Source organism: Erpetoichthys calabaricus, chromosome 9 (assembly GCF_900747795.2).
Source record: "Erpetoichthys calabaricus chromosome 9, fErpCal1.3, whole genome shotgun sequence".
Classification (NCBI taxonomy): Eukaryota; Metazoa; Chordata; class Cladistia; order Polypteriformes; family Polypteridae; genus Erpetoichthys; species Erpetoichthys calabaricus.
Window position 1 is genome coordinate 43,836,524 of NC_041402.2, and position 26,148 is coordinate 43,862,671.

The following is a 26,148-nucleotide window of genomic DNA, read 5'->3' on the forward strand; positions in this document are numbered from 1 at the left end:
ATAATTGATTTTTTGATGTTAATCAATCAGTTAGTTAATTATCTGTTTTGCCTTTGGCAATGCCAGTAATTAATTAAATATTTCTGTAAGACTCTTGCTGTATTTTCCTTACCTTTATATGCAAAAGGCAGTTTCAGGCTTTTATACTTATATCAAGGTAACTGAAGCACACTTGTTTTAAGAAACAATAGTACAATTTATTGATAAACAAAAGGGTTATAGGAATATGATAACTGCATATATAGTGACATAGAAGACGGGATGCCAAACAGACAAGATAGACAAATATGTAGCACAGAAGAGGCTGGCTGTTTACTTTTGCCAAATATCTATTTATCTATCTATCTTTCTATCTATCTATCTAGAGTTCTAATTGATCTTGGCTGAGATAAACAGTTTTGTGGTACCAGCTCTTTAAGGATGATGTTTAATGTTTTGTGGAGTTGTTGCTTTTGTTGCTCCAGGTTCAAGTGGAGGAGTTTGCTTGCCTAGGAGTGCACTTGTTTTCTTTGCTACATGATTCTTTGTCTGTGGTGTTCTGTGAAGCTGCCTTCCTCAACTCATTGTTAGGCTCATCGCTATGTCCTCTACAACTTTGTGGGGAAAAGCATTACTGTTTCTGGCAAAAGAGTTTAGGCTGCAAAGGTCCCTTCATGAAGTAATGGCTGCTTCTCAGATTGGGCTTAGTCGTGGACTCAAAGCTCGGTTTGGCAGAGCAGATGTCAGAGTTTCTTCAAGGTATTCAGCTCCAAGGCTCTATGGAGAGTAACTTCCTGGCCAGTGAGCTTTTTTCTTCCACAGACAGCGGGTGGCTTCTGACCCCAAACTAAGAGTCTCGTCATCTTTTAGCTCACAAACAGAACAGATTGTCAGCTTTCAGGTCCCCGAAGAGACAGAAGAGAAGGTGTAACCTCTGGTGGTTGGATTAAAGTCTCTTCCAGTATCAGACACAGTGCCTGCTTATTGGCACCTTATTTTGACCAATACATCTAGGCACAGCTCAGTTTTCATTTGTAAACCTAAGATGGATGTCCATTTTGGCCGTCTTCTTGTCAGAGATGTCAGCTCAACTTTGGTCTGCAGAGGTGTCAACTCAACTTTGATTTACACCTTTGTTATCAGGTGAATTACAGGTCTGACCAAAGTATTGGTGTGAGCTGCAGTTTGGCCATTCACTCAGGAATGCAGGTGGGGGTGCAGCCTGATTTCTGCACCCTTGTTAAGTCTGCTTAACAGAACTTGTGTGCCATTAAAGCTTTGGCTGAATGGGTAATGCCCACTTTGTCCTACAAAAGAAAGCTGGAGCCTTTCCCAGCAAGCAGTGGATGCAAGGCAGGACCAATCCCTGGACAGGGCGACAGTCCATTACAGGGAGAATATTCTCCTACACAAACACACATACAGTCCAATTTAGCAACTCCAATCCACCGAACCTGCGCATCTCTAGATGTGGGAGGAAACCAGATTATACACAGGGATAACATACAAACTCCATGCAAGGAGCACCCAAGACATGAACCCCTGGTGGTCTTGTCATGAGGCAGTAGCTCTGCTACTGTGCCACCATCCTGCCTGTTGCACTTTCAAACAACCTAATTCTTCTCTGATGTATTTGCCTCCATGTTCCCCCATGGTTATATACAGTTCTTTGGTCCATGTTGGCACCATCAGCTTATTATCATTTTTTTAATCTAAGTCACAGAGCTGCTCTTGGGACAGTGAAGATAATTAGAATCACCATTAGATATCGTGTCTTTTATGAGCGTAGTCTCAAAGTGCTTTGTAAAGAACTGTTACAGAAGTACACCTTTTTTAGTTTCAGTACAAATGGTCACTTATAGCTCTGTAAACAACAGAAAGCCACCTAGAGGTGAAATCTCTTTTGTTTTGTAGTCTACAAAAAAAGGTGTTCCTCTGTCTTTGTCTATTTCTTTGTTCCACTTTAGTGCTTACGGGGGTCAGTGTGTGCCACATGTTTTGGTCAGAGCTGATCCACTGACTCCCAAGTTATATATTGCGCATGCAAATGCTCATTACCCAGCATGCTAAGCCGACAGGGACCTTTGGACTCTTTTCCAGGGCTTCTGTTTTCTTACAAAGAAGTGATTGCTTTGTTCAGAATGCATTAAGGGTGAGATTTATCACCGTCCATCTCCAGCTGCTTAAGACACGCATAGCCTTTAAAGAACACCAGGACTCATTTCTTACTTCCCCACAGTCTGCACATGTAGGAGCCAAGGAACAGATGTCGGAGCTGCTGGATGAAGAAGGGTGCAGTCCCAGCAGCCCATTTTTAGTCAGCAAGGAGCCAACGAGCAGACACATCAGCACATGTAAACTGGCTCTCTATTAGTTCAAATGCACAATCTGTTTTTTAATTTAGCTGCAAATTGACTTACATAAATGCAAGAAACACAGCCTTGGCATTTACTTGTATTTGTTTTTCTTTTTTGTTCAGTGTTTATGTATTTTATCTTCATAACTGTTTGTTATAACTTGGTTTACAAACATGACACTTTTTCATTTTTATAAAGTCATGCCAGTGGAGTCTGCTTGAATGTGGATTTGAAAGGTCCTTCAAGAAAAAAAAAAATTGCCTGAGGGGACTTTAATGCCAGGCTGCCTGCATGAATTTCGATCAATACCAATGATGGTGCAACTCCAAACACATGGCACCTTATTAAGAAAGACAGAAAACTCATTTCTCCAGCTGAATGGCCCTACCGCCCAGCCTTGTCACACAGAAGCGCTCCGCTCGCTTACGGGGCCCCCTTTTCTCGTTGCATTCGCTTCTATACCTGGTAGCAGAACGCAGTCTAGCGATTTGATCTCTCTTGGACCTGTCTGTCTAACGCTTCCTCCTTTCTCTGGCTTCTTCAGAGCTCATTTTCAATTGCGCTTTGGCATTTTGCATCTTTTCATACCCACCCTTTATCTCAAAACTGCAAAAGGAATATAGTGCCTTTGAAGTTGCCCTGACCTTCACAGACTTCCTTTGTGTGCCTCTCCCTCTCTATTTTCTTGTGATTGCCTATCTGTATTGTGCTTATCACTTTGAAAAGGGCATGGCAATCACATTCTCTTCTGCCAAAAGAAAGCCACCGATCGATTTGAGTGTTAATTTCAGAGAAGGTCTAGAAAGGGCGCCAACAAACTATTCAAAAAAAAAAAAAATAAGGGGGATTAGAAACTGAAATGTTTGCTTTTCTTCCATGCTTTCAGAATGGGGGGATGTGGGACTTGATAGAGGACTTCATTCTCGGCCAGGGAGACCTGCCAATTAGGTCACATGTGATGCACCAGTCAGCTACAGAGCAGTGTCTGAGTCTCCATAGCTACAGGGCCAAAAGTGCAGGGAGTACAGAAAGGTTTAGTTTAGAGATTAGAGGCTGTAATTAGTGGTCACGTAGCTCTTGATGTTTAACAAAGCATCTTTGATTTTGTCAGCACCCAGCTAGCTAACACTCTATTCGGGGAGGGTGGACCAAAACATGTTCTCATGCCAGGAGAAACTGGAGTGTGGCTAATTGTAATGGGTGAACCCTAGAACTTGTGTCAGAATCTCAGTGGTTAATCTTATAGTCACATAAGATCAGTGAGTGCTTTAATAACCCAAATATTCATAGAAACCTGGTTTCTAAAATGCAGCGTACTGTATACCCTTATTCTGGTTAAAGAAACCGGGTTATTGCTCTCTAAGGAATCAGATTAGCACATGTAGATTTATCCATGAGTAACCAGGGTGTGTACCCATGTAAACCCTTAACTGAGTTACACTTAAATATTTCGTAGTCTGCACATGTCGGTTGCTCTCTGTTAGCCTGTGCATGTGTTAGCTTCACACTTGTCCATAAAGATCAGTCTGTTGAAGCAAATGCTCAGGCAATCGCATTATTCCTTCTTCTTGTGGAAATCATTTGTCTCAGTATTTCAGAAGTCACTAAATTTTATGTTGATGAGATGAACGTACAGCACTAATCTTAGCAGCACAATCCCAGGAGTAGTGTTGGGGGGTCATATGGTAAAAGTAATGTGCATTATTAAGCCCAGTGTTACTTTTTACAGTAACCAGTGACCTAACACAATGCTTATTTTATTGAAGTAAAAATACCTGCTTTATTATTATTATTATTATTATTGTTATCTGGCAGTACTGGGTGTGAGGCAGGAAGCTGACATACCAGTATGATGCTTTTTTGCAGGACTCAGCCACAAAGCCAAGCAGGAAAGAGTGTGTTGCATGCAATCTGGGAACAGAAACCTATTAATAAAGTGTCAGCTTAGTTTTCTTCCAGCTACGGTATTTGCTGAAGATATGTTGAAACAGTGGAATATATCCATATGTCCATCCATATGTTGAATCTTCAGGGGCTCACGTTTTGGGTGTAAAAAGGGGATAAGATGTTATTTACTTAACAGCACATGAAGGACTAAACATATTCATAAAACACAAGAAAATGATCACTGGTTTCTATACTTGTTTTCGGATTCCCTGCAGCCGATGATGACACTTAACTCATTTTTTGATGTCAGAATATTTTGCCAAAGGAGAACTCTATAAGTGGGTTTGCATATGGAAACAGAGGCTTGTAAGAAACCAGGCTGCTGCCTTAACTGGGTTGCTTACTTTATCCTGGTTTTGTGTGTGAAGCGCACTGATTTACTCCTAAAATTAGGAATTATTTTCTCAGGTGGTGCATTAATATAGATAGCACAAATGGTAATTTAATGTGGAGTGGTGTAAATGTGCAGATATACAGGTTAACACTCAGGAATAACCTACTGGGGTGATGTTGGCAGTCAGGAATCACCTACTGGGATGATGTTGACCTAAGCAGTGAGAATGTCTTCCCCCAGAATTGTAACAGATATGAAGTGGAAAAATTCTTGACTCCACAACAAGAAATAAGTGGGCAGTGTGTCTAACCCACTGGCCACCGTCTCTCCCTCATTGCATTCTGGACCAGGGAGTTTACTCTGCTTCTACAGGCAGAGCTGTTAATGGTTGGATCTCCATTTCCTAGAGACATCTATGCAAGAGTGTTCAAGTTTTGGGTAACAGTATTTGTAAAGCTGCAGATCAGTCATGTTAAAGTAATTTGTTCGATCCACGTGAGTTATTCACTGTTTTTGTCCTGTCTATTTAAGACTGAGCTCCTTAAACTTTTGTTTCGTGTAAGGAGAAGTGTCATTGTTCTCAGGTTTTGTTGTACAGGGCGGGCCTGATAGCAGTTGTGAAAAGCCTTCTTGTCACTTCATAAACAGTGGAAAGGCAAACAGCAGGATACATTTGAGGAAGAAACGAAGTGCGTCACTCGAGAGTAACATGCATGTGAAGGTGCCATGTGAGGGGTGTGGACATTTCTTTTTCTTTCTCTCTAAAGGTAATCTCTTGAAATTGCACTAGGAACAAGGATAAAACTTATTACTGCTATTATTATTATATATTTGGGTGACATCTTTATCTAAGGTATCCAAGGTGATTTACAAGCTCAGAATGCAGTGTAATTCTATCTTGAATTCCTCCAGGTTGGGAAGCTCTAGTCTACAGATTATACATGAATCAAATAGATCAGATTTTATGTTGTATAGAACCTTTTAGAGTGAGTACTTTATTACAATATGAGTGTACATACTATAATAGCAGATGTCAGTTTTTAAGTCAGAAAGGCACGTTAAAATGCATAGTGAGGGATCAAGTGTGACACCATCTAGAAAATCATTTGCAGAAGGTGGTAATGGGTCTGTGGAATAGGACTGTGTCTTTTATGGTATCTTTCATTCCAACCAAGCAATGTTTTTATAGAGCAAACATTTTGTCAGTATGACACATTTAGCTCAAAGACTGTTAATTTAGGCTTTGCAGTGAAGCCTGTTATTGCATTGGTTTAAGCAGTTACCTTGCCAGTACCTCAACATGACATTTTGATGGTGCACTACTAGTTAAGAGTTACAAGGGCGATTTTATGCAGTTTACAGAAGGTGCCTTATTGTTAAAGTTGATATTAGCCCTGCAGCTTTCATTCTTTGTTTCTCCATTTGTGCCCCCATTCCCTTATCCCTGATCACACTCCACACCACTGGCCTGAGAGGTATAAGTATTTGGGCGAGAGTTACGACTGTTCATTGACTTAAACAATTACAGTCACTGGGACACTTTTTAAGGCATGGCACTACATGCTGGAGTTTTCTGGATATTTTCTTTAAAAGTTAATTAATTGTGTTAACTGTTTTTAATGTGAGAAAAATCATTTGAAATCCATCCATCATCCAACCCGCTATATCCTAACTACAGGGTCTGCTGGAGCCAATCCCAGCCAACATAGGGTGCAAGGCAGGAAACAAACCCCGGGCAGGGCGCACACACACCCACACACCAAGCACACACTAGGGACAATTTAGAATCGCCAATGCACCTAACCTGCATGTCTTTGGACTGTGGGATGAAACCCACGCAGACACGGGGAGAACATGTAAACTCCACGCAGGGAGGACCCAGGAAGCGAACCCGGGTCTCCTAACTGTGAGGCAGCAGCGCTACCCACTGCGCCACCGTGCCGCCCTCATTTGAAATCCATTTTTTAAAATGACCTCTCCTGTTACCATACCTGAAAGCTGGCTTGTTTTGCCTGTTTGTCTTCCATTTTAAATCCTTCAGAGGACTGCAGGTTGGACCTAACAAGCTGGACATAATGGAAACTGTACCTTCCTGTTGATCCAGCCAAGTGCTAATTGTTTTGCTTAGTGTGTGACAGTCAAATTGAAAGTGAGATTAAACTATTGGCAGATACCCCACAGTGGCCTTGGCAAAAGGAAAACTCAGAATGATAGTGTGACTTATTAATGTGATATCTGAAAAAATTAAATATATGATTGATTTGCCAGCTGGGTAACTTGGAGGACATGTTATGATGCTTCTTTGTCTACTTGCTTACATTTTCTTTGAAATATTATATTTTTGCCCTTTTTATCTGCCTGTCTTTTTGTTTTATTGCTCCTGAGAAAATGACTGTGAATTGGAATTCCAATTTACAGGGTACATGCTGCCAATAGAAACTGTAGTTCGTAGCAGAGATGTTAATTCAAATACTTAATTTCAAAAGGCTTTTTTTTTTTTTTTTAGTTGCAGATAACACATTGCTGCTAGGGAGCTATAAAAGCATGAAGTATACCAGCATGTGTATTTATGGAAAGACATCACCTTTCTGTTGTTATAATTTATGGGCAGATAATGAAAATTCCGTTCATGGCGAGTTGTTTTCTCTAGTGACGGACACTTTAATTTGCACCTAGTAAAAGATACTAAAATAAAACAAATTTGTGAAAACGCAGCAGTATTTCCCTCTAGAAATCCAGTCTGGCAGCAGGGTGTAATAGGGCTTGTCGGTGATCTCACGTGTAAACATCAAAGTTGGTGTCCCCTTTAGAATTTCTTGTCTGTAGAATATAAGTTGTCCCCTTCAGCATTTCACAGGCATGGTTGCAGTTGTGACAGGTTTGTGGGCTTTGAGCATTTTGGTGCAGGTAGATGGCAGAGCTGTCAGCAGGTTGCCATCACTGACTGCATATGTGAAAAAAACAGACTTGAATGGCAGCTCAGCAGATATAAACATTTTATTGTTCATGTGTGGGTGCCTTTCTTTCTTTCTTTCTTTCTTTCTTTCTTTCTTTCTTTCTTTCTTTCTTTCTTTCTTTCTTTTGGTTGTTTCCATGTGGGCAGAGACGTGAAATCGCTTTCATAAATTATGTGAAACCGCTTGCGTGACATTTTTAATTGAAAACATAGTAGCATGGACATAGCCGAAAGCATCTGAGAAGGTAAGTGCAGGAAGGATACAATGGATATTATTATATCACATAGTGAGTGCAGAGTAGTGAATTCATCTTATTCATTGTCACCGTGTTGATACATTCATATTATCTTTGGGGATAAAAGCCATGCCGACCAAGTTTCTAGTGGCCTTTTTATGAGTAAAATTTTTAAATGAGTTTTTTTTAACACATCTTTGAATCACTAGAAAGACATAATCATCTAATGTCTTCAGTATAGGAAAAAATATTTCTGTTGGAAGATAAAACATGTAGCCCTGCACCCTCTCCCATACTGCTGATGATACTAATGAACGCTTTGAAATCACTTCAGTTTTTTTTCCAGCTCCTTCTGACTCACCGGTACAAGAAAACCCTCAAATACTGTATGATATAAAATTCATCTTGTCTTGATCTATTTATACAAGACATCAAGCTATTTGAGGTTTCCCCTATTTTGCCTCTCAGGACCTGAAAAAACCCTAATTTCTAGGCAATGTGTGAGCCATTTTTGAGCAGGAAATCATACTCTTATGATAAAGAGTAAAATAATGGGTGTCTTCAATAAAAAATGATCAGAAGAACTTGAAGTTGTGCATGCCACATCATCTAAACCCCATGGATTAACACCTAATGAGGTATGAGGGGTCAAAAATCCCTCCTTTCCACAAATCTTTGAAACAAAAATAGGTACTTGGAGAGTTGCTTTATAATATTTCAAGGTTTTTGATAATGAATATATATTTTTTTTATTTAATTTTAAACCATTAATCCTGTCTCTCTAAGAGCCAATCCCAGAAGATTAAAAATGACAAATTTCAAACTCAAGCATTTAGATTATTTCTAGATCAGTGATTTTTGATCCTTTACTATGAATCTAGCCCTCTAAGGACTTCTGTCAGAGTTTGAAAAATGACGTTACTATTACAATCAAGAATATTTAGACTTTAAACGTTTAAATTAAAATGCACATATTTTAAAGTTTCAGATATTTGATGCAACTGGTCTTGTTTATTATGTACTTAGTTTATTTTTGTCATGAAATAAACATTAGAGGTTCAGCAGATTGATGCCCTTGTAAAATACATGTGGAAAGAACCAAAAGCCAGGTGTTAAGTGCAGTGGTTAAGCCTTTGGACTTCAAACCCTGAGGTTGTGGGTCCAAATCCCACCACTGACGTTGTGTGACCCTCAGCAAGTCACTTCACCTATCTGTGCTCCAACTGAAAAAAAAGAAGTATAACCAGTTGTATTATCTCCAATTGTATCTCAAATGTTGCAAATCGCTTTGGACAAAGGTGTCGGCCATATAAATAAATGTAACTGTAAATATATGATAAGATATCTATCCTAACCTTCATCACAGGTTAAAAAAAGACTGGAAAACATTTACAGCCTAGACAGAAAATAGAAACTTTCAAGTATCTTAAAAGTTACTTCTAAGCAAAACCTATACCTATATAAGGGAAACATTATTTCACTTAAAATATTACTGCAGACAAGGGTGTCACAATGAAGGGATTTCCTGGAGATTTCTGAAGCTCATTTCAGTGATGTGTCTCATTTTGAAGCAAATAGTTAATGTCACTTAAAATTCAATCCAGAAAGAGAATTCCATCAGACTGAACAGTGCAGAGTGACCCAGGGGTGTCGAACTCCAGTCCTGGAGGGCCGCAATGACTGCAGGTTTTCATTCTAACCACCTTCTTAATTAGTGACCGTTTTTTCCTGCTAATTAACTTCTTTTGCCTTAGTTTTAATTAACTCGACTCAGACTCCTTAGTTCTTTCTATTTCCTTAATTAGCAGCCAAACAATAATGAGACACAAAATGAGAAAACAGGTGACCAGCTAACCACATTATCTGAACATAAAGAAAGGTGAGGGTCTCGGTAAGGTTGATTTCTCAGGTCAATAATCAGAAACAGAAAATCAGCACTTTGGGAAATCTGCTGTAGCAGAATGAGAGCAGCAGCAAGCTATGGAATTAAGTAACGGGTTTAATTAACAGCAAGAATTGGCTTCTCATTAAGAAACTGGTTGGAGTTTGATATTCCAGTTTAGCTGGTCATCTGTTGGCTCATTTCATGTCTCATTTCTGTTTGGCTGCCATTTAATGAAGAAACGAATCAATTCAGAGGCCGGAATCCTTAAAAACTGGGGTATTATAAGGAAGGGAAAAGGAGTTAATTAGCAGGGACTGGTCACTGATTAGGAAAAGGGTCAGAATGAAAACCTGTAGCCACTGCGGCCCTCCAGGCCTGGAGTTCGACACCTGTGGTGCAGACCATGCTGTTACTCAGTGGTTCGCTTCTACATTAATCATTTGAGGGGGAAATCTTCATTCTAAAAAGTGCGAACACATAATCTATATTATTGCATGTCTTGTGAAACCTGTTATTTGAGTAATTGGGCCTTCAGTTAATAATCCAGAAGGCCACCAAATTGTTGCATTATGAACTATAGCCTTCTCAAACCCACTTAATTCAATTCAGGATCATGGGATGCAAGCAAGGTGAAAACAAGGAAGCAGCCTAGATTAGGGCACCAGTCCATTGGAGGGCCCGCATTATGACACATATCCATCATAAATGAGAAGAGTACAGTAATCCCTCCTCCATCGCGGGGGTTGCGTTCCAGAGCCACCCGCGAAATAAGAAAATCCGTGAAGTAGAAACCATATGTTTATATGGTTATTTTTATATTGTCATGCTTGGGTCACAGATTTGCGCAGAAACACAGGAGGTTGTAGAGAGACAGGAACGTTATTCAAGCACTGTAAACAAACATTTGTCTCTTTTTCAAAAGTTTAAACTGTGCTCCATGACAAGACAGAGATGACAGTTCCATCTCACAATTAAAAGAATGCAAACATATCTTCCTCTTCAAAGGAGTGCGTGTCAGGAGCACAGAATGTCACATAGATAGAGAAAACAATCTCTAGCAAACAAATAAATAGGGCTGTTTGGCTTTTAAGTATGCGAAGCACCGCGGCACAAAGCTGTTGAAGGCGGCAGCTCACACCCCCTCCATCAGGAGCAGGGGGAGAGAGAGAGAGAGAGAGAGAGAGACAGAGTTTGTTTTTCAGTCAAAAATCAATACGTGCCCTTCGAGCTTTTAAGTATGCGAAGCACCGGTGCAGCATGTCGTTTCAGGAAGCAGCTGCACAAAAGATAGCAACGTGAAGATAATCTTTCAGCATTTTTAGACGAGCGTCCCTATCGTCTAGGTGTGTGAACAGCCCCCCTGCTCAATCCCCATACGTCAGGATCAGAGAAAGTCAGCTTGAGAGAGAGAGAAAAGTAAGCAATCTAGCTTCTCAGCCATCTGCCAATAGCGTCCCTTGTATGAAATCAACTAGGCAAACCAACTGAGGAAGCATGTACCAGAAATTAAAAGACCCATTGTCCGCAGAAATCCGCGAACCAGCAAAAAATCCGCGATGTATATTTAAATATGCTTACATATAAAATCCGCGATGGAGTGAAGCCGCGAAAGGCGAAGCGCGATATAGCGAGGGATCACTGTATAGCACAAGCTAAGCATATGGAAACAGGGTTACAAGGTTAAAATGATATGAATGTCTTTAAACTTCTCCATAGTGCATCTTGCAATTGTGTCAGTTGTACCGTAACAATAAATACTTGTTTTCTCAAGCTACACAGTAATCAGTTTTAAAGAAGAGTTTACCAGATTTTATGACTTACTGTAATTTTTAGGTGGTGAGGTTGCTTAAAAATAGGTTAGCAATCCATAAATGTGTAGGTTAGGTTAACTGGTGCCTGCAAGTTGTCCAGTATGGGTGAGTGTGGGTGCCCCATCCAGGACTGCATGATTACATTATTAAAATCAGAAAGCAAGCATATTAAGTGTGCACTTAGTTACTGCAGAAGGTAACCAGATTGAGTGTGGGTGTTGATGTGTGTGTGATGGTGCCCTTCAGTGAACTAGAGCTCTGTCCAAGACCCTGCCATGCACTTAATACTTATGAAGTAGGCTGTGAATCCCCATTACACACATGGACAAATGGGTTAAAAATAGATTGGTGGATAGATGTTGAGTGTGCAATGCTGTAAACCAGGCAGTAACTGAAATAAAAAGGTCACCTGTCTTGTAACAAAGAGACTTTATAAATGGGACAGTCAGCAACATTATAAAAGCCTCATCTGTCTTCTACATAAGACTATAAAATCCTCAGTGACAAATGTAAAAAAAAAAAAAAGACCTTATTTGTCTCACGCATGACGGACTTTACAAGTTGTTTATACCTTTTATTAGAAAAACAAATTACCAGCATCATGTAAGAGTCGTCCTTTATCTGGTTGTTACTCAAGTGAAAGGTTTGCACATATAAGAAATCCCATCTATGGAACGTTGTCTAATATAAAAAAATAGATGCATTGTAAATTGGAGAGTGAACAGTCTGCCATGTTAATTGAGTGATTATCTGTGGATGGCTCAGTAAGCTGAGATGTCATCAATATTTAGGAAGAGACTTCATAAAGTGGACAGCCATTTGTATTGGAAAAGACATTTCCTGTATACTCAGAGAGAGACATCATAGATTTGACTTGTATTGGTATTAAAAAAGACATGAAGGATATTACAAGTGGAATAATAAAGATTACCTGCTTCTTTTGAGAGGTGTCATTAAATCTGCAGTCGGCCGCCAGAGCACCAGATTTTGTAACCTTTTTTTTTTTTGTCTTTTGTGGGTCTGTTGCTGCAGCTTTGATTTCTCTGATGTTCTTAACTCTTCACAGATTTCTAAATGCATGCACTCAGCAGGTGTCCTGACTAAATCCATCAACGCTGTGATGCCTTGACTACTGGGACTCCCGATTCCCTTGCCATCTCTCTCTCTAAAGATTAAAACAAACACTCACACTCCTTTTGGTTTCATTTCTGTGTGAGCCTGCCCAGTTTAACAGATCTAAAGTACTTGTCCAGACCTTACGATACCCATTTTAATACCCACATTCAATATTGCCTGTTGGCAGTTTTCAATAGGAGCCTCTCTGTCCTCCCTGATTAGAATTAGGTTCTCCTGAGGTGTTGGCTTTGGAATCTCTTTCACTGCCTCTTACACATACTGTAGCTGGCCGCTTGCAGAAGATGGCTGTGGCTTGTTAGGTTCTGCTTTGTTTTGACATCTGTGTCATGAGTTTTATTGTTAGTCAATCCCACATGTTTGTAATCTCCCCCTCTGTTATGATCCATTCCCCTTGAGGTAGTGTTAAGGTAAATATAAATATCTGCTTCTTTCAACACCTGTGTGCAGGTATTCATTATGTGGCTTTGTGAAACTGTAACCAGACACAAATGGGAGGCTGTGAAGACAGCGACAAGATAATACTGATGAGTGGCTTTGGGTGAGAAATATCAAGGGTGTGTAGGAATGGAACAATACGAAATTAAGAGAACAATTCAGAGTAAAGAGCAATGAATACCTCTTCAGAGATTTAATGAATTCTCTATTATAGGCAAAATACACAACTACTCATCTTTGCACCCATCTAATGCACCCATCTAATGCACTGTCCTGCTCTTTAGTTCTTTTTTTCCTAAATAGTTATTAAACCTATGTTAGTTGTTGAGCTGTCAGTCATATGGTTGTAAGTCCCCTTTGAGAAAACAATACTGGCGACTTTTCTCTTTTTGTGCAAGTAAGTGTTGTGCGGCATACTAGTACTGACAAAGTACACAAAAAATCCCCAAAATTTTAAATGGTACGGTACCAGCATTTCAGGATTTTTAGATACCTGAAGTGAACTTAAGTCTTCACTCCCCCTTCCCTTGACACTAGTTATTACAGTTGATGAAAAACTTCCATTCACAGAATTCATGAGACGAAACTACACAGTTCATAAGAGGATCCCCCCTTATTGCTTTATTGCAATCAGGACTTCACAGCTATCAAGAGGGAAGCAGTGCATTGTGTGTCCCAATGGCACAGCACACTAGAGGAGCTAGAGTAAGATAGGAGGTTTTGGAGTTATCCGTTATTTGCTTCATAACCACTAAGGTGCCGGTGCTGAGGTCTGAAAGCTGGTATCGATACCAAAGTAAAAATGTTACTATTGATACAGCCGTAGTGCTAATATTAGACTCCTGTACTCACAGGCAGAAAGGTGAATTCCTGGGGTGTAGTCATTTTTTTTATTGTACAGAAGCCTGTATACAAGTACTATATATAATAAAAAAGGTTTACATCTATCATTGAAGTAAATTCAGAGTAAACACTTGGAATATGTGGTTTAACATAGGCATGTGTAAACATAGGAAAAAAACAATAATTATATACTGCACATAATATAGGGAACAATGACTACCAAGTAGAAATTAATCTAAGGCAATGCACACATGAACTTTAAAAAGCTAAAACGTTATTACTGTAGGTCATATGATAAAAGGCGTCTTAGACAAACATAAGAACATCACCCTCAGATGCTGTCATTTACTGGTAAGGTCACATCTGGACTCATGCATGTATTTTTTTTTAAATCAATGTCACATTATATAACTTCTAGTTGGAGTGGATGTCAAACCTGACAACTGAATTTGCTAAATGTTGTCAAATTACATAACTAGATTTCGCAAGGTATCTCAAATTAGGGTACTACGTGGCAACTTTCCATCCTAGTTTGATGTGATTGATTTTTTCTGACAGCTTTGCCTGACCGAGCTGGTGCCTGTGTGAAGGCTTTACAGGTATGGTGAGTTCAGCCACAATCTTACCCCCTTTTTTATTTTTTCCATTGTATCACATTGTGTAAAACACACAACATCAGACAGACAAGTCTTCTCTTTGTCAGGTACGAAACCCCTGTGTTCCTTATTTCTTGTAGCTGCATTATATAAACTGTACGTCCAGGTGAGCGCTCATTGGTTGTCAGCTCTCATATGCACAGAGTCCTCCCCTACAACTTAAGACAAAGAGTTGTAGACTGGTTGGACTGAGTTACTGGGAATGTCAGACTCCATGACTGGCTTCACAGGAGCACACTGCTGGCGGCCATGTAATGTGATCAGGACCTTAAGTTATCTTGGTCCAAAATAAAATAGCATCTCCAGACACTGTGTAGAAAAGAGCACCAAAGTGCGTCCCAGGACTAAAGGGACTCCCTTAATGGTGTGTTTTACTCTGACAGGCTAATGGAATTAAAATTCTTTAGCCGTAACCAGAGAAAGGTTCATGAGGACTTCTTGAAAGTCTTCAAAATTTTCAGAGGCATCAGTAATATATTTCTAGCAGAATTTGTTCAGTTAAATAGTGTATCAATAGTCATGGACTCAGAGACACTGGTGAAAATTAAGGGGAAGTGAATTAAAGATGGAATCCCAGAATTGCATCTTCACATAAAGGGAATGTGGAATAAACAGCCAAGTCAGGTTAGAGCGATGAAACTATTACAACTTTAAGGTATCTGGAGGAGATACTAAGATAGATGAGCTGTTATGTGGAATAAGTACCCTCTTCTTCGCATTACTGTAAATTATTTCCTTCTTCTGTACAGCATGATTGCTAAAAACTTTCTTTCATTGAGTAATCAGATGAGGGAAGCATTAATGGTATTTTTTATTTGCTATGTTGTATTTTACAGTGCAGTAAATGAAAAGATTTTGCAATCTATTACATTTGCCTAAGAGTAACAGCAGGAAACTAGAGGAAATCGGTTTAAACTGGTTACCTTCCCAAAAACATCAGCATATCAGCATTAAATCAGTTTATATACAGTATGTAATAGAATCTTTTCAAATCCTTTTCAGGGTCACAGGGAGTAGGAGCCATATATAATAAACATATACCCTTTATAGACATATGCTGATGAGAACAGAACTACAAGTAAGAAGCAGTTTACACCTTTGACGTATAGTAAATAAACCTGAAACTAACTTGATTGTTGCCTGCACGTACAGAATATGATTTGCACCTTCTGTGTGAAACTCCTGGTTTATCTCTTTTGTGAGAGGGCAATCCTTGTATAACAAGCTGCATCTTGTGGTATCTCTTATATTCAATAACTGAAATAAATACAAAAAAACTGAAAGTGTGTTGTTCATCACATTTAACCACAGGAGGGTTAAAGCTGAATTCATACTTTCTTCATTTTCTTTTATTGTTGTTGAGTACTATAACCTCTCACCACCCCTCCATTTTTATGACAGGATTGATTGATGAGCCGTAGTTGAGTAGTGAGCTGTGCTCACCTGGCACATGTATATGCCCAATATTGCAGTGCTTCTTTGTAACAAAGTGATGGAGAGGGGGAAGTGCTTACGTGAAATAAAAAAAACAATAAATATCCAAAATAGAAAAACATCCTGTGCCAAAAATAGAATAAAAAATGACTCACAGCACACATCTAAACACCTTCAAACAACACAAAGACAGGTTGTACATCCCCTGACGTGTTTGGTCCTGTTGTCCATTTTCATCTCTGAGTTCCAACTAGTGAATTAGTGAAGAGTGCAGAGCCAGTGGCGGGAGGTCACAGTTCATACTGTTAGGGCATGACTGTTGTCAAGCTGAAATCCCCTTGACTTTGTTTATTACACCAAGCAATGATCATTTCTTTGATGCTCTCAGGCAGCCCAGCGTGTGATGAATGCGGGAGTGTAGCTAAGAATAGGTGATGTGAGAGTTTTTCATTCACGGCAGCTTATTCCCTATCCTTTGCTTGGATGAGAATTTGGCGATGAAGCCTTCATATCCAGTTTTGAAGCCTCAGGGGATCCATATTGATTTTGGGATTTTTTGTTGCACTGTATTACGAGTCATATTTTTACTGACAATGAATGGCCCAGTGAGGCAGTGCTCTTATGTTAAACAAGTGAAAATGAAGTGACCTATTGCTAATTTGAACTACTCCCATTTTCACAGGTGGTGGTGCCAACTCGGAAGGGCCAGATTTATGTGTATGACACTCCCAAGACAGAACAAGATGAATATGATGTGCCTCGCCATCTTACCCCTTCACAGGAGATCTATGACGTGCCTCCCAACAGGGGAGGACCTACAATCCCATACGGTCAAGAGGTACGTTTTCTCCATGACGTCCCAAGTGTCAGGATCTTCACATTTTATGCAATTTGCATACTTTCCTTATGATTCCACAACTTTGTGTTCTCCCTTTTTATGATATCTTAACAGCTTTCCAGTTATTTACAACTTATTTAACTTTTTTTTGCAACTTTTAATTTTTGCAGCCTGTTCATTACTTTCTTAGTTTCCATGGTATTTGTCTATTTTGTTTCTTCTGTTTCTGCAGTTTTCACACTCCTTGTGCCATTTCTTTAGATTTTCTGTTTTTTCTAACATTCCACTTATTTATGACAGTTTCCAGCTTCCCCCATTTTCTAAGTGATTTCTGCAGATTCCATGTTGTCTGACCCCTATGTGCTATCATTTTGGCAGCTTGTCTATTCCTCAGTAAGTTTCCTTAGCTGCTTCATTCTCATATTTTTATAGGTATGTGTGTTCTTGGGCGGCACGGTGGCGCAGTGGTAGCGCTGCTGCCTCGCAGTTAGGAGACCTGGGTTCGCTTCCCGGGTCCTCCCTGCGTGGAGTTTGCATGTTCTCCCCGTGTCTGCGTGGGTTTCCTCCGGGCGCTCCGGTTTCCTCCCACAGTCCAAAGACATGCAGGGTAGGTGGATTGGCGATTCTAAATTGTCCCTAGTGTGTGTTTGTGTGTGTTCTGCGGTGGGTTGGCACCCTGCCCAGGATTGGTTCCTGCCTTGTGCCCTGTGTTGGCTGGGATTGGCTCCAGCAGACCCCTGTGTTCGGATTCCGCGGCTTGGAAAATGGATGGATGGATGTGTGTTCTTTTGCAGTTTTTGTTACATTTTAAATTTCCCAAACTTTTCGCAGCTGAACCATTTTCACTATGGTTTGTGGTTTGCACGTTTTATTTTTCAATTCATTGCTGGATGCATTTTAGAGACCCTTAACACTATTCACATCTTTAAACAGTTTCCAAACTATGGAGTGATAATGCCCACCAAAAACTGTCAATAAACAACATGTACCCAATGAGAATAAGATAAATGGTATATTTTGTTAAAGTGGACCATCTATTACTAATATTTCTCTCGATACAATTTCTTAACCTAAAGCTCAGAGGCAATACAGTACAATTCACCAGTAAATTTCTAATCAGAAAAAAAAAAACAACTAACAAAAAGCGTTGTATGGCAAGACGTTAGAGTTATACAGAATATGCAAAACAGCATACTGTACAATACAGAATCTTATGTGAGTTTGTGTGTACACATTTAATATGTACAGTATATATAGGTGTGAGTATATAATATGCATACTGTATACTGTAGATGTGAGCAACTTTTCTTCTCCCAGTGACCCTGTTCTACCTCAGATGTCTGTCTCTCATGCTCGCTCTTTCTTTTCCTTTTAGTAGATTTATATTATATATAAACAGAAGGCCTTGTTAGTTGCACAGTCTGCCTTGGCCTTGTGCTGCTGAATCCAGGTTAAGATAAGCTGTAGATTCTGGCTGCAGGCATCCAGTGCCCTTGGCAATTACTGGCTGTAAGTAAACAGCTCATCTCTTTACAAACATTTTACCCTGCCAGACTGGGAAGCAAGCTGCCTGCTGATAATGCTGCTCTCTTTCCTTATGGATGTATATAAAAAAATCAGAGAATAAACATCCCTTCAGGGCAAACTGTCAGCTTCCGCTTGGCACTTGTTCCAAAGAATCTCCTGTGAACATAGGGCCTGTTTTCAAGATATTTCTTTCCCCATTTTAATAATGGCACAGGCATGCTGCGGCTCAAGATTTCTAATTTGAGAGGTCATGGAGAAAGGAAGTTGAAAGTCATATACAGTTAGTTTACACACTAACACATGCAGGGCTAGCTACCATAAGGTTGTTTTCACTGTTTCCAGCGGTGGGATGTTTGTGTTTCTACCCTGTTGACTTCCCTGCTTTCTTTCTCTTCCTGAAGGATGCATAGTTTGAAATTCTCTTAGCATTCACAAGTGCAGAATCAGTTTTATAACCTCTTTGCTGATCGCTTTTAAACAAGGATAAATCTCAGCTTTTCCTTCTTTTCGAGAGTGACTTTTTCTCTTCCAAAACAATCAAGCAACGTTAGGGCTTATGGCTTTTCACCTTAATCTTTACAGTATATGCAACTGACATGGGAAACCTGATTCAAGGGGGCTCTTTTGTCTAGCAGGCATTGAAACCTTGCTCTGAATTAATAAAATCACAAATGAAAAAATAAAACATACAATCCTGTGCAACCTATCATCCATATCCTTCAGTATATCATAACATACTGTATTACCACTGCTGAGCTGCAGGTGAGACTAGAGCAAAACACCCCATCTTCAGTGATTTTTGGCTTAAAACGCCTTCAGTTTTCAGCCGTCCTGATCACTTGAGATTGAGAGTGCCACTCCACTCTGTTGTGTTCCTCCATGAAGCCTGCCAGATCTTCTTTTTTACTGGGTTTAGGAAACTGTAAATCTCAGAAGGTACCTTCTCCCACCCATGGAAGAACATGCAAAGCTCACAAAGGAGTGTTTTGTTTTTCTTTGATTGGAAACAAGGAAGCAAGAGATGGGCCACTGCTGCTACCATGTTAGCCTTGTGTAAATAAAGGTTCAACTGGCATTTTCACTTCTCCTCCACGTCATTAAGCAGTCTCAGGATGTTCATCTCCGAGGCCTCCTGCAGTGCTACTTGACTGTCTTGGCAATATATTTCAATATTAAGTGTGTTCTAAGCTGCACTCTAACTGACAACCTTTATGTCGGCCTATTTCTTCCCAACATTGGAGGAAACATTGACTAAGAAGTCTTATATTTGATAGCTTTCACTCACAATAGCTCAAGGTGCTTGGTCTCTTGCCAACAGAAATAATCCAAGTTGAGCTCTCTGTGATAGATTACGCCTGAACTTATTTTTCAACAAAGTGAAGCTGAATGAAGAAAAAACATTAGCAGTGCAATGAATAGCATCAGACTGCTGCTGCTGTTCATGTACCTCTTTAATACTAGTGATGATTGTAAATCAAATGTCAGGATGCCTACCGATGGAGCACAGTGAACAACCAGGGCATGGCACTAACAAAACAAATTGTTATTTATTTTGGTATTTTTCCCATGTTATATAAGGATTAATCACTAGGTGACGCTGAGACCAAAAAAAAAGGTATGAAAACATAAAAACTGTGCTACCTCTTTGGGTCTAACTGTACAGGTTCTAGAGAATAAAGCTCCCTAAAACCCTCTCTGTTTCCCTAACTCTAAATCCCTAGTCTTTATTCCACCTACCAGCCCAGTGTTTTCCAAGCCTTTCCACCTGATACCCCACTCAAAGTGCCTTTGGGAATCTGACAGTGATCTTGAGATCACTTCTAGCCAGTCCCCAAGATGACTTCCAGGTGTCTGAGACAGCTCTACAGTATGCTTGCTCCTGGGACGCCAGGCTGTAGCTCCCTCCAGTGGTCGTCCTATCATTGCACCCCTTAGCCCCCCGCCCCGTTATATGTAAAGCTCCTGATCTCAAGGGCAAATCCTTAGTCACTCATTTGCAGCATGGCCCAGCTCATCCCTTTCTAGGTCAACGCTCCTTCTAGCAGAATATCACATGGTCTCAGGTTACAGCATCTCAAATTATGACAATTCTTAGAATTTTCAGAGCAGCCTGTGATACCAAAGTGAACTTGTGCACAAAGTAGTTAACGTAAGGTAGTTCTATAATAAGCTGTACAGCACAGATCATATTAGCGGAGTTGTCAGTCATGGTTGCTGTTTGTCTTTTATGTTCCATTCATCCAGCGCCTCTGTCAACAAGCCTCAGCACTAGATCCTTGTTTTAAAACGCTTCCGTTTTTTGTTTAGGGAAGAAGTGTGAGGACACATTTTTGAGACTAATTAATGCAACAGTTACACAAGTATGTGTAACTTGTAGTATTATAGAAAGTAATCTCTAAAAAAGCCAGCACTTCAGATATATCATTGCATGCTAATTAAATAAAGATAAAATCAATACTGAATCGAATCAGGACATCAGTGCCAATACCCAGTCCTAGCTGTCACTCACACTTAGGGCAAGATACAGTACAATACAGGACAGTTCATACTTAGGCTTATACAATGTTTTCTTTTAAAACCAGCATTTTTAAATGAAAATGATCTCCGTACACACTAGTGCTCTCACATCCACACTAAAATAACCGTAAGCGCATATGACGTAGACTTTTGCCTACACCTGGCATGCATACATCAGCAGAAAAATCTCTGAAGGGATGGTAATGCCGCCTGCCACTGGATTTATTGCAAAACTGTACCAACATTTAAATTATTTGCCTTTTGAGCATGTAAGCTGGATTTAGATGCATTCAGGTAAGCAACACAACATACACCATGGAAAATAACTCTTCTGTGCCCACCATGTTGGATTATAGTTTTCTTCTGTAAAAGGTGACCAATCAAGAAATGAAAAATTGTCATGAGCATGACTCAATCAGGGAAGAACCAATCATAGTGTGATTAGAGTCTGCGTTTTCAAAAATTAATGTTTTCACCCATCCACATTACAACGCTGATATTGCGTTTACAGAAGTATACAGCTCTGGAGAAAATTTTGAAAGTTTCCATTTTTGTGGAAGAAAACCATGGGTAGTGTGAATGATATTCGACAACAGAGAATGAAGTCTGCGCTTTGTAAATGAAAACATAGTGTGAACAGGGCCTTAGTCACCATTTTCAAACATTCTGTGCTGTAGTTCACGTGTCTCACAATCCACAGTTAGTGATGCATTTTCAAGTCAGTATGCTTACAAAATGTGCATCTAGTAAAAATGAGGATGGTGGTGGAAAGTAATATGAGAAGGAAAAAAAATTTACAGAAAGTGAAGAAAAGCCACAAGAAATTTTTTAAAATTTAGAAAATAGCCAATTACTGTAATTTAATAAATAAGTTTGAAATAACAAGGAATTATGCATTTTTGCAAATTATACATTAACAGACATTTTGTTAATACAAGGTCTGGCATACATATAAAATCGGATTACAAGAATCTGCAGGAACAGAATTCATTAATAACCCTAGACCCACCTGTATATGTGTCTCTTTGTTAGTTGGCCCTACCTAATGCCATTTTGGGGAACTTCTCTTAATTTTGATAGGGCAACAAATACTCTCCCAGCCCAGTATTGATAAGCCAGAACCCTGTCATGTGCCACCATTTTTCAGGATGCAGTTCCACTAATCATCACACCACCACTGACATGATCAAATCTGCAGTAAGGCCAACAGTATGGAAGGGTCAGACTTTCTCATCTGAGCTCTGAAGACTATATACTGTGCTGGGAGAACAACTTCCAGTCCAGCTGAAGACTTCTGTGCACAGGACCAAAATAGCTACCTGCTCCTCCTTGTCCTTTCATCCTTGTGGAATAATCCACACTGTACATGCATGTCATTTTAAGTCTGAATAAAAAATGAGACCTGCATCAAAGCAACTCTTCCATTTACTGTGGAACCTCGGTTCACGCACATCTCGGAACACGTACAAATCAGTTTACGACCATAACGTTCGCCAAACTTTGACATCTGTTCACGACCACACACTTGGTATACAAACAAGCCAGTTTCCCTTTCGGTTTGTGCGCGCCGATGATTTCCGCACGTGTTCATCTCTCCCTGTGCAGCGAGCGAGAGAGACACACACAGACACATGCGAGAGAGAGACACACACACACGAGAGAGAGAGAGAGAGCGAGCGAGAGGGGGCTGGCCGCATAAGGGCTTGTTTTTAAAGAGACTGATTTGAACATTGTTTTAACCTCGTTGGATTTTAACCTCCATTTCACTTCTGTTTACAGCGATCAGTTCGTAGCGTGCATTGTTTCAATGTTACTTTTCTTGGTGGTTTATTAAATTACGGATTTTTCAAATGTTCATTTTTTTCCCTGTGCCTTAAACTCATTAAAAAAAAGTTTTTTTAGCGAGCTGTTTGTAGCGCTATAGCGCGAACTATTGCAGTGTTAGTTTTCTCTGTTGTTCAAGGTTTTCTCAGTGTTATTCAATGTTTTTACATTTAGTTTACTATTATGCTGTACATTCTATGGTATAATTAACTATATTTGTGTGTAAAAATCTTTAAAAAATATATTTACATACAGTTCGTACAGTCTGGAACGGATTAATTGTACTTACATACAATCCTATGGGGGAAATTACTTCGGTTCACGACCAAATCGGGTTTCGACAAGAGTTTTGAAACGAATTATGGTCGTGAACCGAGGTTCCACCGTATTGTAAAACATGCTGGACAGCTTGAAACCTCCTGATGTTTGTCATATCTCTGCCAAAGCACTTACAGCAGCTCACTTCACTTAAGACATGTAGTTTTTATGGGGTTGTGGTAGCAGTTTTTTGTTTGTTTTACTTTTTTGTGGATTATTATTTGACTGAGCCGAGTTTCAATCCTTTTGTACAGGTTTATGACACCCCACCGATGGCAGTCAAGGGACCATTGAACCAAGATGTATACGATGTCCCTCCAGTCATTGAAAAAGGCTTGCAGAACCAGATGCACCCTGCACACATGGTAAAGTTATACAGCCGTCTTTCAACAGGCAGTATTAGTGATAGGTTTAAATTCATTCTGGTGAAAGAAAAGGAAGTGTGAGAGGTCTGCAAAGGCTCTGGTAAAAGCTAGCCTATTTTAAATGGATAGATAGATAGATAGATAGATAGATAGATAGATAGATAGATAGATAGATAGATAGATAGATAGATAGATAGATAGATAGATAGATAGATAGATAGATAGATAGATAGATAGATAGATAGATAGATAGATAGATAGATAGATAGATAGATACTGGAAAGAATCCAAATCACTGTTTCTGAGCTTGGTGTAATTGCTTTGGAGTTTATGGGTGTAAGGGAGCTGAATTTGACTTGGCCATGGGCACATCATCATGCGTAGTGGGAATCAAGAGAGTGAAATGAGACCAGATTGTGTGTCCCTTAGAAAAAAGAGTCATTATGATCAGTTGGGAAGAATGGGATGATCAATGGTCGAAAATGAAAAATATCATAAAAGTTCTGAGCAAAATGGATACGATGGGGAATTTGTTTAGTAGTAATAATAGTAGAAGCATTGTCACATGCACAGAGTGCAATGAAATTTTTACTTGCATGTCTGACCAACACTCAACATGTTACCACACTCTAGCACCATGATAAACAAGAAAGGTATTAAAATCCATTCATCCATTATCCAACCCGCTGTATCCTAACTACAGGGTCACAGGGATCCAGCCAACACAGGGCGCAAGGCAGGAAACAAACCCCAGGCAGGGCGCCAACCCACTGCAGGGCGCACACACACCCACACACCAAGCACACACTAGGGACAATTTAGAATCACCAATGCACCTAACCTGCTTGTCTTTGGACTGTGGGAGGAAACCGGAGTACCCGGAGGAAACCCACGCAGACACGGGGAGAACATGCAAACTCCACGCAGGGAGGACCCAGGAAGCGAACCCGGGTCTCCTAACTATGAGGCAGCAGCGCTACCCACTGCGCCACCGTGCCGCCCAGGTATTAAAATAAAGAACATCATTTTATCATTTATTGGTGATGGCATCTTAGCAGTCGCATTGTTTTACTAGACCTTCCCCTCTTGTGCTTTTGTAGCCTGTCATGATCTCCAAATTAATCGCATCATTTAACAACCCTGTCTGTGGCATAATACCCCTCTAAACTGCCATTTGAATGGATCCCTGCCCCTTTGATTCCACAGAAGAACCTAATACACCTAGCAATTTCATAATGTCTGGCTGTGTGTGTGACTGATGTGAGGCTCTGTGGCTTTCTGAATGCAGCTTTCTGCATAATCTATGTTTTATACTAGATGATAAAAGCATTGAAAGCTTTGGGGAAAGTCTTCATCCAAAATAGCGATCAAGCCAGGAATACAAAGCAGACCTACCATCCATCATTTAAGTGAATCTCCTCTATCCAGTTGTAGAGTTGCAGGCTGCTTCAGGCACAAAGCAGGAACAACGCTGGGGCAACCCTGTCCATTGCAGGGCTCACTCAGTCCAGGCCAGTTTGTAGTCACCAATCAATTTAGTATCACATCTTTGGAATACACACAGGAAAAACAAATTGACACTGGTAGAACATACACATACCAAAAACAACAATACTGTATTTATTTCAATAGCACATTTTCAAAAAAAAAACTGTAGCTCAAAGTGCTTTATGAACAGAATAATTACATTTAGAAAAGTAAAAGTAAAGACTGAAAAGTCCTGAACAGATGAGTGAGTAAATTAAATTATAACTTAATTTAGAAAGATTTGGGTCTGTAATGCTCATAACAGAAAGCAATCAGTGTACGTTTTGACAAATACTGTATGTGCTGTGGTCAGATGGCCAGGGTGAAGAGGACAGCAAAAACTCCACTCAGTGTCTTCATCATTCAGCTCTTTTAATTTCTATGCTATCACTTGATCTTACTTGAGCTTTTACAAATCTTCGTTTTTATATGGAAATTTAATACTAAAGGAGACTGGTGTTTCCTTTAATTTGGTCTATAATACAAGGCACGATAAATGAGCACAGAGGTTAAGATGTTTCTGCAAATTTGAAAACATTTAGAATATTTGTGTATATTCTGTCAACATAACAGATTTTACAGACAGAAACATAAGAAACTCAAACCTGCTTTTGTTTTCTAATGCCTACAGTATATCATATCCATATTTCACCCTTGCAGATTCTTACATGCCATTGGAAATCACTGATTCTTGATTCAAATTAACCCCAACCTTACTGTTAAATGCTTTTCTGCACAGTTTCTTCAGAGGCCTTCTAGTGTGTGTTTCACCATATGTAAATTACAGGTCAGCCTTACCATCTTCAAAATAGGTATAAATTTTAAAAAATTATGTTTTTTTTTAAATACAGAAATATTTCCCGAAATATAAGTAATCATGGAAGACAGTGAGCTACTTAGTTAAGTTTTGCAAAAATTGATATCAACCCCACCATTCTAAGCTGGATAATAAAATGAATATTTAGATGGATGGAGGAAACATTGATATTAAATACCTGACATTTCATGCACGCTTAAAGAGTGTTCATCTTCGTTCAGTTATTCCCATCTTGGATCACTGAAGGCTTAGCTGCTTGGGAGGAGCAGACTGTGAATATACAAATAAATTCTGTAAGAAAATAAAAAAAGATGTCTATTCAGATCCACAGATTTTTTGTTCAGCTCCAGAGTGCCATTTTGAGACTGGATCCATTAGTGAATTCTGAATAAATAAGATGCAGGC

The 26,148-nt window shown here is 39.6% G+C and overlaps 1 protein-coding gene across 5 annotated transcripts in view; it reads left to right on the forward strand.

Moving 5' to 3' along the window:
- Positions 1-26,148, forward strand: part of bcar1 (BCAR1 scaffold protein, Cas family member) — a 286,839-nt gene that overhangs the window by 244,395 nt on the left and 16,296 nt on the right. For 4 of the 5 annotated variants that reach the window (XM_051931679.1, XM_028809398.2, XM_051931680.1 and 1 more), the window contains 2 exons: positions 16,693-16,848; positions 23,289-23,399. In XM_051931679.1, coding sequence (XP_051787639.1) covers positions 16,693-16,848; positions 23,289-23,399 — 267 coding nt within the window. The remainder of the gene's footprint in view (positions 1-16,692; positions 16,849-23,288; positions 23,400-26,148) is intronic. The other variant, XM_051931681.1, reaches the window with a different exon arrangement.